General features: G+C 38.8%; 3 protein-coding genes and 1 long non-coding RNA gene across 13 annotated transcripts in view; 1 reads left to right on the top strand and 3 right to left on the bottom strand.

Annotated features, from left to right (window-relative positions):
* LOC118278720 (alpha-centractin) overlaps positions 1–14,267 on the bottom strand; it is an 800,945-nt gene that overhangs the window by 400,995 nt on the left and 385,683 nt on the right. The window lies entirely within an intron of this gene.
* Positions 1–14,267, top strand: part of LOC126912297 (uncharacterized) — a 126,150-nt gene that overhangs the window by 73,334 nt on the left and 38,549 nt on the right. The gene's annotated exons all lie outside the window — the stretch shown is intronic.
* LOC118278399 (uncharacterized) overlaps positions 1–14,267 on the bottom strand; it is a 136,103-nt gene that overhangs the window by 91,685 nt on the left and 30,151 nt on the right. The window lies entirely within an intron of this gene.
* The window catches only part of LOC118279032 (synaptic vesicular amine transporter), a 418,685-nt gene that overhangs the window by 400,995 nt on the left and 3,423 nt on the right, over positions 1–14,267 (bottom strand). For all 8 annotated transcript variants that reach the window (XM_050703644.1, XM_050703637.1, XM_050703643.1 and 5 more), the window contains exons 2-5: positions 8,378–8,527; positions 3,724–3,882; positions 1,734–1,866; positions 664–722 (exon numbers count right to left, since the gene is read on the bottom strand). In XM_050703644.1, the coding sequence (XP_050559601.1) occupies positions 664–722; positions 1,734–1,866; positions 3,724–3,882; positions 8,378–8,510 (484 nt within the window). In that variant the 5' untranslated portion in view covers positions 8,511–8,527. The remainder of the gene's footprint in view (positions 1–663; positions 723–1,733; positions 1,867–3,723; positions 3,883–8,377; positions 8,528–14,267) is intronic.

Here is a 14,267-nt window from a genome sequence, read left to right as displayed (position 1 = left end):
TTCGAAACAACAATCGTTTGAAGTTAAAATTAGACTAGATTTATCAGCTAAAAGTGTGATATTTATACATCATCGTAAAGCACAAATCTTCTAGTTTATTTTGATGTATAACACTTGCAAGATAAATAAAACAAAACTGTAGTACTTACGACATAATTGTTGGCACTCACAAAAACACTTCACAACACGGGCGTCAAACGAGTCAACTGAACTTAAAAATTTATATTTTGTTTGTCAAAGCATATTACACTGCCATTTCTTATTTTTTCGTCGAACAATTTATTCAGCTGTATAGATAATCAGTCAAAACTCACCAAACAAGACCGTATTTTAAACTAGAGGGAATTAAACACAACTCGTCGCTTTGGATACTATAGTATCCATAGGCGTATGACGCTCCTTTTTTTTGGATACCGTGCTATCCATGGACGTTAGAGTGGGTAAACTATGAAAACCGTAAATGAGCCAATATATTACTAGGTGTGCGATATTTCGTTGAAATATTTAGTTGTATCACGCTTCTGTGGACGAGTACTACTTGTAGTTTCATTTAAATCATATGAGTGATCTCCATACTATACATCAGACTCCAACCTCCAGTTTCAAATCATATAAATAGCTACAGTACCTACTATAAACGTCAAATAAGCATTATATACGTACTCAGAGTAGACAGGAACATCAGAATGAACCCAGTGAACATAGGCACGCTGTATCCAATCCTGTAACAAAGTATTCATTTTAACACAATCATTAACACATTGAACGCCGTGGTGGTCACCGGTGACCGACGTTAGCGGAGGATTTGCCTTCAACAGTATTCTATTGGCAGTCAAAGTCTTAAAGATCTTCCGAACAACGACGAACGAAAGAACTCAACATCTATGACAAAGATTGACCGCAGAAAGCTTTAAACAGAAAGGAGTAGAAGGAAGGTAGGGAGGCCTTTGCTTTGCAGTGGGATGATCACGGCTAAAATAAAAAAAAATTAAATCTTCCGCATGTCAGACGAGCGGTGGGCAAAACTCGTTACTGAGTGGAGCCCGCTCATCGTCTATAGACGTCGCGGCAGGCCCAGCCCATCATCATCAGCCAAGAACCGAGGAGACGGTGGCAACATTTTTTTTAAACGTTGCTTTACACTAGTATTTTCTCCTGTGTCGTGGGTGCGTTTACAAACATACAAGTTCACATACACATGACACCCAGACCCGAAACAACAATTTGTGGATCACACAAAGAGTTGCTCCGTGTGAGAATCGAACCCGCTACACGTTGCACGGCATTCAGTTGCCCAGCCACCGCGCCAACCATGAAGTAATGATAAATGATATTTATTTTTGCAAACAGGTTACAATGTAACTCTTTTACACGTCAATCTCTTAAATAACTAGATGAGGCCGGCATTTCCTAGCGGACTACTCTGAGAAGAAATGCCAAAACAAACTCAGAGCAGTCATAGATCTAATTTGAAACTACCGTAAAACGGGGTGAATAGAAACAAATCAGGGGTGAATAGGAACAACATTTTGTTGTGTTTTCACGTAATTTAAAACTGTTTACACCATTTTAATATTTTTTATTAATTCATTATTAAAACCAAAAATGCTCTATTAAAACCAAAAACATGAAAACAAACTAATAATCCTAATATTTTTTTTTCTATTCACCCCCTGAGTTTCTATTCACCCCATTTTACCGGATATACTTATTAAAGAATGATAGGAACTTACTTATGAGTGAGAGGTCCAACGAACGGGTTAGCAAGGAGTTGCACCAGCGCTTTGCTGGCGAACATGACTCCGACCGCCACTGTCTCATGGATCAGCTCTTGATGCCTCTCCTCCCTCTGTGCTGTGAGGTTTACTGTAACAAAACAAATTATATAAAATACTAGCTTTTTTCTTTATTTATGATTTACATAAAACAATAATACAATAAATAACAAATAGCAACCAAAAAACCACTAAGGTTTAGAACCGTGCTATGGAATCTGCCTTAAATGTTGCAATATGGAGGTAGGTACAATAATCATGCATAAATAATACTTAGGTAATATTCCTTAATTTGCTACTTCCGCGCGATTTCACTCGCTCTGCTTGGCTCTTATTGGTCGTAGCGTGATGTTTTATAGCTTATAGCCTTCCTCGATAAATGCACTATTCAACACAAATAGAATTATTCAAATCAGACCAGTAGTTCCGAAGGTAAGCGCGTTCAAACAAACAAACAAACTCTTCAGCTTTATAGATTCTACAAATTATCTTTGATTTTAACCTTGAATTAGACTTTGACTTTATTTCATTAGCTCGCGCGCATAAAGTTCCAAAATATCTACTAAAGGTAGGTAAGCGACCAGGCCCTCATCGTTTCATTCCATTTTTTGGGACAAGTCCGCCACAACCTCCCATACCACTACAACTCCTGTGCACCAGGATCTACAGTAGATACAACCATGAAAACACCGGAACACTGAAGTCCGGCGCGTCCCAGGCACATGAATGACTGTCTTGGATCCCGCAACGAAATAAATCAGAAGATATTATTAGAGAAAGAACACATTCTGTATAACGGCATCAGTACGCATCGCATGTAGGCATTGCCGATGATGCGGTCCGTACGATGCGGATCAGTGGACGCAGTTGTATGAGTTTCTATACAGGACAAACTAAAATCCGTTGCGTGCGATGCGTACGATGCGGGCCTGTGAACTTACCTTTAATGTCTCAGAACGGCGGTAAGTGTGGTAAAAATTAAAGAAGACTATTTCTATCCTTTTCTTTCCTAAGAAGTAAGAGGGAGACGGAAATAAATTGTCTTACCTTATAAGATCAAAACCACATCTAACACTCCCCCATACGTATTCACCACTTCATTCCTCTCACACAAACCGCATACGGACAGAAAATAACAATAATAATTTCTTATATTTAAGGAGGCACTATTTAAGTTCAGGTCCCCTAGTATGTGTCCTTCTGCGAAGATGTCATGTCGCGGAAGGAGGCTGCGGAGAGGGATAGGGAAATAACAACTTTTGTACCTTCCCGCAGCAGGCGCACCGGGCGTCGAAGGAGAGCAGAAATTGCTCTCTTTCGACCCCCCTAAATGGGTCCGGGGACGGTGGACTTGGGGAAGTCCCCGTCACCCCGTTATAAAGGACCCAAGGTGGTGGCGCGTGTTGTGTCCGCGCGCGCCTCCGAGACGTAGCACGGAGGAGATTAACACCTCACTTCTCTGTGCATATTGAGGTGGGGCCTGACAAGACAGGCCGCCACGAGTTCGGGGGCTGCGGAAGAATTTCGTTTCTCGCTCCCTCGTACCCACGTGTGAGACGGGACACCGGGGTGGGTTTTAGTCAGTAGGAGTCTGACAGTCCCTTTCGTCCTCCCCAGACGACGGGGCTCCATGAGGATTTCCCACCTTGGGGTCAAAAAAAAAAAAATAAAAAATAGGCCCCTAGTATAATAACTACACCTTTTACACTATGAAACTTTTAAACCGATTCCTGGATTCAAAGCCAGAGTGTGACGTGTTTTCGAGTGAAAGAAGATTATTTTTGTCGGAATGTTTGAAGTTTTGCGAAAGAGATGGATGAATGAATATTTAATAATTAATATTTATATGAATTTTCTGAATTTTATGTTTTTAAATTTTTGTAAGATGTTGAATAGTGTCATTGGCTTGTACCGTTCTATTCAAATAAATAAATAAGTGTCTACTTACATGTCTGTGTCTCATTCTGCAGTATGCTCGTAGTGTTGGGCTGCATACAGGGACAGTAGGGGGTGGGGGAGGGAGGGGCTAGTGTGATGTCCTCCAGAGACATCGAGAGGGGAGCGTCAGGGTGTCGGATGTCGTAGAGAAACTCCGGTATTATTGGCACTGGAACAAATAGTTTGGATTAGAATGAATGTAAGAATTAAAAATATTTACAAGCTAACAAGGCAAACGTTGTTTTGCCTTATAAACTGTTTCTAATTGTATGTATTCTTTAATGCCACATTATAAAAAATTAAAACAAAAAATAATTTAAAAAAAAAAAATGTATACCCTTAAATATTTTTTATCCCCGAAGGGGTAGGCAGAGGTGCACATACGGCACGTAATGTCGCTATGCAATGTACACCTACTTTTCATCATTTGTGTTATTAGTCCAATGTAATAGGGGGTGAGCCTATTGCCATATCCCGGGCACGTTTCCAGACTCCGTGCTATTACCGAGAAATTTTCGAAAACCGAAATAAGTCCAGTAATACTTTGCCAAACCCGAGAATCGAACCCGAAACCCTTGGCCCAGCAATCGCACTTGCAACCACTAGACCAACGAGGCAGTCAGTTTAAAATTAAAATCATCTAAAATTTGATTATTAAATACGTCACACTCGATTAACTTCCCAAGTGCTTCGGTTAAACTTCGGCCAACTTCGGCCGTTTCCGCCGATTGGATCCCCTCGTAGAGAATTGAACTGTCGTGTCAGGAGCTCTCGATGTGAACGAGAGATCCTCAAATTCGGGTGTCGATAAATTGTGACCCCATTCCGAATTGAATCGAGCGAATTATTTCATAATATAGTTGTTTTTGTGATGTAAATTGAAATGTGTTTGTGAGAAATATGATGATTTGGTGGATTAAAAATTTATAGGTTTCGGGATTTTTGGATTAAGCGTTTTTTAGGGACAGAAAAGCATCAAATGGCTTCTCCCGCCTTGGGTGAGGCGAGAGGAAGTGTCAGCCTCTTACTGACTGTTACTGCCTATAGTTATATACAGTAATATTAAAATATATAAGTAATTGTAAGTTATATAAGTTAATATAAAGTTATAAGAGTCGTTTTTAGTCAGTAAGAAGAAACGGGGTGCCCTGTTCCTTGTTTTGCTTTGAGCCGGAGCCCCGCGGTAATCTCTTACGTTGTCCGCAGCTCCGGAAGTGTTAGACTCTTACTGACTAAAAATATTGTTTGTGGAAGCCAAACACATCCACAGCAACGTAGCACATCGTAGCATAGCACATCTCTGGAGAAAAAGCACCCTAATGTTCATTCCTTTTCCATGTGAGACGAGACGTTGATGTAGACTCAGCAAATGTGTAAACCTCATACATTTGACAGAGACCGGGAGCGTTTTCTGATAAATACATGTGAAACTACAGTATTTCTTGTTGGAATCATCGTAGCAAAACGCTTGCGTTGTGTTTCATTGTGTGAGTGAAGTAACCGAACGCCCAATTACCCCCCTTCCCAATTTTTCCCGATTCCCCAACAACCTTTAAATTCCTAACTCCCAAAAGACCGATAACGCACTTGTAACGCCTCTGGTGTTTCAAGTGTCCATGGGCGACGGCGATTGCTTACCATCAGGTGATCTGTCTGCTCGTTTACTGGCTTATACCATAAAAAATAACTCATGAAGAGTCCACTAGCCACACAGTACAGTCTGATCACCTAGTACCTGTATCTACCTAATTTTGATGTTCGGTTTTTGGAATTTTATGTATTGGAAAAATTCATAACTCCTTTCCATGAAAACATGAGTTTAAAAAACCCTTCCCGTATCGTTTGTTATGTTATCTAGAAACCGTGCACTTGATATGTATACCCCCTTTTTGTTACACCGTGTATATGGTGACTGGTAATTAGTGAACGATATTTAAACTACACGTGATAACAGAATTTAATAATTTAACAATCTGATATCTATATCGTGTACCGAAAGGGCTAATTTTAAACTATTTAACTGAATTAAACACTGGCTCGAGGAAAGGGTGGAAACTAGATGAAATTTCATTTGCAATGCGAACACGAGGACTCGAGGTTGGAGTAGAGAGGGGAACGTGTCGATAAAAGCAAAGTATCGATGCTAAAATTTTTGTGAGTGAAATATCGATAAGAATTGTTTGACCAATTTTTGTGGTATATAGGTAGAGGTGTATGACCTGGTAGTAAGTAATTAGTAGGTTTGGACACCCGAAATATCAGATGAAGTACAAAGTGCGTTACTGGTTGTTAATTTATATATTAAGTTTAATTTTGTTGGATATGTTTTATTTTCTAGTGAATTAAGTGGATAATAGAGACGTTTCCTTGGTTGTTTTGGCCTTTTAATTTAAAAAATGTTTATGTTTCAACCGACTTCTGATGACAAGTTAATATTGAATGTAATACCTATTAGTTGTAATACCTATTAACATACATGTAATGTAATACCTATTTTCTAACAGTTATGCCTCGATCAACAAGCATTACATAACTCCTTGCAACTACTCATTCAAAGAGAAAGTTAGTAAAAAACGCTTTAAACAACACAAATCTCAAACAAAAATTTTATCGACAACAACATCAACTCCCGACACCTCGCCCCCGCACTAGCAGTCGGCTCTTTTGATGAGGCGGCTAAGTGAATTTCACTTTGATCGTGCCGACAAGCAAATTGCTCCCGTTTCCGTAGCGGACCACGATTTCTGGGCTGAAACCGCTTTAGGAGCTTACCGAAGTAGCTCGGTTTAAAGAATTATAATTGAAATGTCACGCTTTTGTGTGAAAGTTCCTGACATAAATCTTACTTTGATTTTTGAGGGGGGAAAATCATCTAATGACTTCTCCCGCCTTGGGCGAGGTGAAAGGGAGTGTCAGACTCTTACTGACTAAAAACCACCCCGTTCCTACTCTTGCTTTTCGAGCCGGAGCCCCGGTAATCCGCTAGGCAGTCTGAACCTCCTAATATTATAAATACAACATACATAAAATAATCTTACAATCACATCAAAACGACTGAAGAGATCGGGATAAAATTTGGAACAGGGGTAGATAGTACCATGTAATAAATATGAGCCTATTGCCACATACTGGGCATAATTCCAGACTCCGTGTTACTACTGAGAAATTTTCGAAAAAAGCAAAGCAATACTTTGCCCGTCCTCTTGTCCGGCAGTCGCACTTGCAACCACTCGACGAAGCAGTTACATAATTATATTAACTTCTTTACATTTAAATTCCAACATTTAAAGTCAGCATTTACATCTATAGGAATCGAACCAGGGATCTCTTGCCCCGCAGCCGCACTTGCGACCACTCGACCAACGAGGCAGTTGTATTTTTACTTTACATTTAAACACCAAAATTCAATCCAACATTTTCACCTAACCTAACTACCAACATTTAAAACAGCAAACAAATAGCCGAGATAAAACAAGAATCATTTGAAATGTATTATAATAATGCTTTATACAAGTCGAAGAGCTTTGTATTCCCAAAGGTAGTACAAGGAACGATAGGCCATTACCGCAAACTAATGAATTGCAGATGAAGCTCAGCACTCTCTTTGATTACATCGCCGCCATTTTGGAATCTGAGATAGGTAACCGCTTTTTGTTTCTGTTTGAAAAACGGATTGAGAATGGCGGTTTTTTATTTGATAAAAGTACGTTTAAAAAAAACTGACTTTCAAAAACTAAAAATGACGACAAGTACTTAATGCTTATAATGCTAATAAAAAATACTGAACCTATCTGAATCAAGGATGCCAGAATTTCTATGAAATCTGGTCCCACTTTGTACGTGTATAAAGCAAAAATGAAATTATAACGCAAAAATAGCATTACTTGGCTTCTGATAGAACTACCATGTTTAACAAAGAATAACTCTGAACGGACTAAGATTTGCAACTCGGCGCCATCGTAACTTTTATTCAGCTCAAAATTACCTATCCAATGATGTAACACACATAGCTATTGGAAGGTGGGACCAGGATTTGCATCCTCCGTTGTAATGGGAGCTATGTTGAGAAAATCCGCGTCGAACAAAAAAAAGAATCACGCAAATCGGTCCATAAAGCTCGACGTAATCGGTATACATACATAGAAAAAAAACATACCGGCCGAATTGAGAACCTCCTCCTTTTGAGAAGTCGGTTAAAGTGTGGTAGATTACTAATTTTTATTTCAATAATCTCCCTCTTGTACTTAGATTATTTTACTAAAAAAAATGAAACTACGGACTGCCTAGCTGCGGGTTTATTGTGGCTCCGGCTAGAAAAGCAGGAGTAGGAACGGGGTCGTTTTTAGTCAGTAAGAATCTAACCACAGAGTCTGACACTCCTCGTCTCGCTTCGCCCAAGGCGGGAGAAGTCATTGGGTATAAGTTTTTAAACTGTCTTGGTTACTAACACTAATATTAAAACTTTAGATCGGATATCAGTTCATTCGTCATCATGGCGTTTGCAACAGTGCCGAAATATCGGAAACATAGACATAAAAAAACATGGTTAATATCCCGTTTCAAGTTCTATTGATAGTGTTAGTGACCATGTCAGTTAAAAACTTAACGTCCCTGGATGAATTATCCCCCACAAAAAAAAGAAGAATAAGAGAGAGGCTACTCACCGACAGTAGTCAGCAGCATGTTATCAAGGAGTAGCGCGATGGCCACGATGACTAACACCAACTTCCTGGACTCCCTGAGGGCCGCTATCTTCGCCCTCCACTGGCCGGTGAAACCGTCTGATGCGACTCCCATGGTGGTTGGTTAGGTTCCTGTTGAAGATGGGTAGAGGTTAGAAATGGTGGTAAAACGCGTGTTAAAAACATCAGTAAATGAGAGTTTTAAGAACTTTATTTTGAGATGAGATTCTGTGTAGTTAGTGGTGCTATACTTATATCGTCACGCGTTTTATGCTCGAAGTGGTAGGCAGAAGTATTATGGCACGTATAGTTCGATTGATTGAAGGGTTCGATTCCAGGGTCGGGTAAAGTATTACTGCATGGGCTTTTATAGGTTTTCGTAATTTCTCAGTACTAGCAAGGAGTCTGGAATTGTGTCCAGTATATGGCAATAGGCTCACTCTCTATTACATGGGACTTATAACACAAATGGTGAAAAGTGGGTGTACTATAGTTATACGTTTCCGCAAAAACGGTTGAAATGAATATCCTATCTTAATCCAATAATTCCACACTATGAATGCCGTATGAACTAGTTAATGAACAACCTGATCTAAGGTAGACAACAATATGTTTATTTTTGGTTGAATTTCAGAGACTTAAAATTAATTGTAAATTATTTCTATTTTACTTAGATTATAACTGATGTCATGTCAATCAAAAATCCACCAAAAATATGCCCGATTTTAAAATCAAAAAATTTAAGTCAAAAATTAAAAAAGTAAATATGAAAGTTTCCCTCCAATTATCAGTTTTCCAAGATGGCGGTACAACAATGGCCGCCGTGACGTATAAAGATGGCTGCCGGATCACAGCTGATGACGCTAACGAGCAGCTTCCACCAATACGGCGCGTCTCTTCCGTTCTACCCCTTTTGTCTGCACTTAATAATGAACTTTATCATATAACTTGAGGGTTTAATTTTGATGACTGCCTCGGTGGCCGAGTGGTTGTAAATGCGACTGCCGGGCAAGGGGTCTCGGGTGCGATTCCCGGGTCGGGCAAAGTATTGCTGGGCTTTTTTCGGTTTTTCGAAAATTTCTCAGTAGTAGCACTGAGTCTGGAAATGTGCCCGGTATATGGCAATAGGCTCACCTATTACATGGGACTTACAACATAAATTGTGAAAAGTGGGTGTACATTCTACAGTGGCATTACGTGTCATAAAGTGCACCTCTGCCTACCCCTTAGGGGATTAAAGGCGTGACGATATGTACGAGTATGTGTATGTTTAATTTTGATTCTTGACCTGATTTTTCACTAATCATATTCTTAATTAATTATTATGTTATCGGCTTACTCACGTAACTGTTTGACGCGCTGCTACACACTGCTACAGCGCGACAATCGCCGCGTCGTATGTCGCGGAATGCTGTTCATGAATATGAGCCTCTAGCATGGCTTGAAACTAGTTGAGTTCCTTGTCAAACAGTTACGTGAGTAAGCCGATAACATAATAATTAATTTAATATGTCTCACGAAAGTTATAATAAAATTCTTCGTGTAAATGGCTGTCGATCTAGAAGCGAATGCGAAGCGGTGCGGTGACACGCGAATTCAACGCGATGCGGTGTGACGCGGCGGCTATGTCCTACGTGCATGTGAATCGTTTCGTTTTGTTTCTGTTTCCGACATTATAAACAAAAAAGGCATGTTCATATTATTCATACGAAAATATCAAATTGATCGCGTTCGCATCGCGCCACATCGCATCCCACGGTTGGTCACGTAGGTCACGTCAAAAGTTCAATGTAATGAGTACAAGCAAATTGTAACACTACAATTTTCTTCTCTTTAAACATTTTGACTGCACGGTTGGTACCACACCAACCGTGCAGTCAGGCTAGTCAACTGGCTGCCGTGCAACGGGTAGCGATTTTCATTCCGTCCCGGAACAACGAGCAACTCTGTGTGTGATCCATAAATTGTTGTTTCTGGTCTGGGTGTCATGTGTATGTGAACTTGTATGTTTGTAAACGCACCCACGACACAGGAGAAAATCCTAGTGTGAGGTAACATATTTTTAAACAAAAAATACCATAACTTTCGTAAAAAATACCATCTTCAAACAAGAATCAATCAAGTGGGGGAGAGCCATGCTTCGGCACTGCTGGGCCCGCTCAACCGGAGTTATACCACGGCCTCACAGAAAACCGACGTGAAACAACGCTTGCGTTGTGTTTCGTAATTCCTAACCCCCAAAAGGCCAGCAACGCATTTGTAACGCCTCTGGTGTTTCAAGTGTCCATAGACGGCGGCGATTGCTTACCATCAGGTGATACGTCTGCTCGTTTACCGGCTTATACCATAAAAAAATCCTCAAACAAGAATTCTCATTGTACCGCACAACGCTAGTAATTTTGTGGCATTTTTGAAACAATTTAAAACAAAAATTATGTTTTACAAGAACGCTGTTGAAGTTGTAAAGCGGAATACTTTAAATGTTTAGAAGACCACATAATAACATGCCTTTTGGGCCCTGAAGGGGTAGGCAGGGGAGAGACACTTTTATCTAGTTTATGTTATGAGTACCATGTCTAATAGGGTAAATGTCTAATTTTTATTTTAATGTCCGTCTTATAGATTATTTTAAAACATTAGACACGTATCTTTTAATTTAATCTAACTTAGTCGCCAAACCTCCAGGTTTAATCATGAAAGGCGGAGTGCGTACCGAACCTAACCTAATTCAAATATATAGACCCTTTCATATTTATCAGGGACCCTTATTCCGACCTTATATTTTGACGGATCAGCCCTTAATGGACCGAATTAATGTTACGCCCTAAATTATGTGGCGGGGAGAAGTGGTCAGATATTTGATTATGACTTATTACATGTTGCTTTCACGAGACGTAACACATCAACAGCCTATACGAGTAAGTGGCCACTGATGACTATAGACCTCTTTGCGCAGAAGGTTTGAGCATTAAACATCAAGATTGCTCAATGCGGATTGGTGATTTCAAACTTATAATGAGAAATGACTATAATTTTTATATTATATACACGCCTTTTATCCCCGAAGGGGTAGGCAGAGGTACACATTACCGCACGTAATGCCACTGTACAATGTACACCCACTTTTTACTATTTGTGTTATAAGTCCCATGTAATACTGGGCACAATGCCACACTCCGTGCTACTACTGAGAAATTTTCGAAAAGCCGAAAAATCCAGGGAGTCGAACCTGAGACCACTTGCCTGGCAGTCGCACTTGCAACCACTCGACCAACGAGGCAGCCAAAAGAAAAGAAAAAGTTACAATATAAAGTATAGAAATATTATTTTACCTCAAAAAACTTCACATATCTTGACACTAGAACTAACATTATCTGCCTACCCTTTCTACACAAGGGTCGCGGCTTTACGACTGAGTGTATCTTTCGCTATAAAAGATTAGTATCCCTACAATCCTACATAAAAGAGAATGGGGTCGACAGACGTAGAGAAATCAGATCGACTTTGTAGATAAAAATTTTGACATCCGATGTCCGCTTTGAAATTCTTTTCAAGATGGATTCAATTTTCTTTTTTAATTTGTCTTTTTTTTCTGATAGCAGTGTATGATGTTATACGGAGCTGCGGACTGCCTGGTGGGTTTACCGGGGCTTCGGTTCGAAGCAGGAGTAGGAACGGGGTGGTTTTTAGTCAGTAAGAGTCTGACACTCCCTCTCGCCTAGACATAGGATGATTTTCCCCCTTAAAGATGCGTATGACGTCATCAGACTTTACTTTCCGTGGGTGTCGGCTTGCGAATAGGCTTCCTACTTTGTTATGGGTCTACACATTTGACGGAGAGCAATTCTTCAAATGCTTTTTTGCCGACTTCAAAAAAAGGAGGTTCTCCATTTGACCTGTACCTGTATATATGTATGCTTGTGCTCGATTATCTCGCGTTTGGCTGAAGCGATTTTGATACGGTTAGCAGAAAAGTATTTTTCGGACCTAGGAGAAGATTTTAGATATTATTTCTTATTATTTCTTACCAATTTAAAGAAATGGAGGTTGTAAGGAAAATTAAAGGGTTATTTAAAAAAAGGCATTTAAACTTTTATCTGATTATTTTAGTACATAATAGCAACAGGGTCGTGTCCTATATATAACATTAGACTCACTATTACATGGGACATCACTAGTGAAAAGTGGGTGTACATTGTATACATGCACCTCTGTCTACCCCTCCGAATATTATAAGATGTTCCGCTATTTTCTACTAGACTAAAAGCATGGCTCTCCCACACTTAAAATACATTTCTTACTTCATTCAGCTTTCCATTGAAATGAAAATCTTTGAATATTTGAAAGCATCTATTTGAGTGAGTAATTAATTAAAGAATTTCACTGTTATTACAAAACGAAATGTCTCTGAAGATAGACTGAAAAATCTTCAGCCATTTATTATATCTTTACTAATTAGACGGGCTTTTAAAGAAATTATATTTAAAGGACTGCCTCGTTGGTCGAGTGGTCGCAAGTGCGACTGCCGGACAAGGGTTCGATTCCCGGGTCGGGCAATGTATTACTGGGCTTCTTTGGTTTTTGAAAATTTCTCGGTAGTAGCACGGAGTCTGGAATTGTGTCCAGTATATGGCAATAGGCTCACCCCTATTACATGGGACTTATAACACACATGGTGATGAGTGGATGTACACAAAGCCACAGTAATAAGTATACACCCAACATAACTATAACTATGCAATACCTTTACATGTGTGGGTAATTTTATAGTAATGTGCATAAAAACAAACGTAATAGCCAAACGCCTATTACGCACACATTGGTAAATACTATAATTTTTGTGTCGGTATACGTATTTTTATAATTTAATATATGGGTAAGGTTAATAATATTGACAATCGATGATATCAATCAACATTTTCAATTGAATAGACGTAGTGCTCGTGGACGAGTGGTTAATGAACCGGTTTCAAACATCGTTTACGACAATGTGGGTTCGAATCTAACCAAAAGTATTTATTTTATTTATTTACTATGTTGTTTTTCTTTGTTTTGTTATGCTTTGTTTTTGTTTTCTGTATAATAAAATCAAGGTATCAATGAAACAGATTCTGAATAAAACAACATTATTTTTTATTGTAAATAATTTATTATTTATGTGTTATTATGTCCAATAAGTAAAAAAACATGAAAAAATTGGATGAAAAAATATCGTGGTGCAATTATTTAATACAGACACCTTTAACATTCACAATCTATAGCTATTTAAATTTAATTAGGCTAATACGAGTGGTGAAATGAATCAACATGTTAAATGGAAAGAAATGATGACAATTTCCAACATCTTAACAATAACATCACTTCACCGTCTCCTTTAGACTTTCGATATTCCTAGTAATGGACAAAAAATCAAATTTCGATAACGTGTGTATTCAGTTATTATTAAAATTTGTTTTTGTTCACATTGCTAAACAATTATGAATGTTATGTCTGTATAAATAAGGTTTACAATTACTAAGTAAAATAAATTCAACTGCAATACACTTATGATTCCACTAGTTAAAGTAATTCGTTCACTATAATCACACCTATTAGGCCGCACACATTTTTACACCATTATATTTTACCTTTATCCAAATGATCAAATGTTTATTTAGTAAAATTACAACATTATTTTCAAAATTAAGATCAACCTAGCAGATTGTAATTGCTTTTGTTTTATCGATGAGCTATTATTATAGATTTGTAATTGTTGTGTTCAGCGCTGACTTGCTGCAACGTAAAACGGCAGAATGAAGGTGATATCACAGATTGCAGCATAGGCGCGCGTTGTTACGCGTGTGGAGAAGAAAGCATTGGAAGTAATCCGAAT

Source organism: Spodoptera frugiperda, chromosome 24 (assembly GCF_023101765.2).
Source record: "Spodoptera frugiperda isolate SF20-4 chromosome 24, AGI-APGP_CSIRO_Sfru_2.0, whole genome shotgun sequence".
NCBI classification, from domain to species: Eukaryota; Metazoa; Arthropoda; class Insecta; order Lepidoptera; family Noctuidae; genus Spodoptera; species Spodoptera frugiperda.
This window is presented reverse-complemented; position numbering and strand designations above follow the sequence as displayed.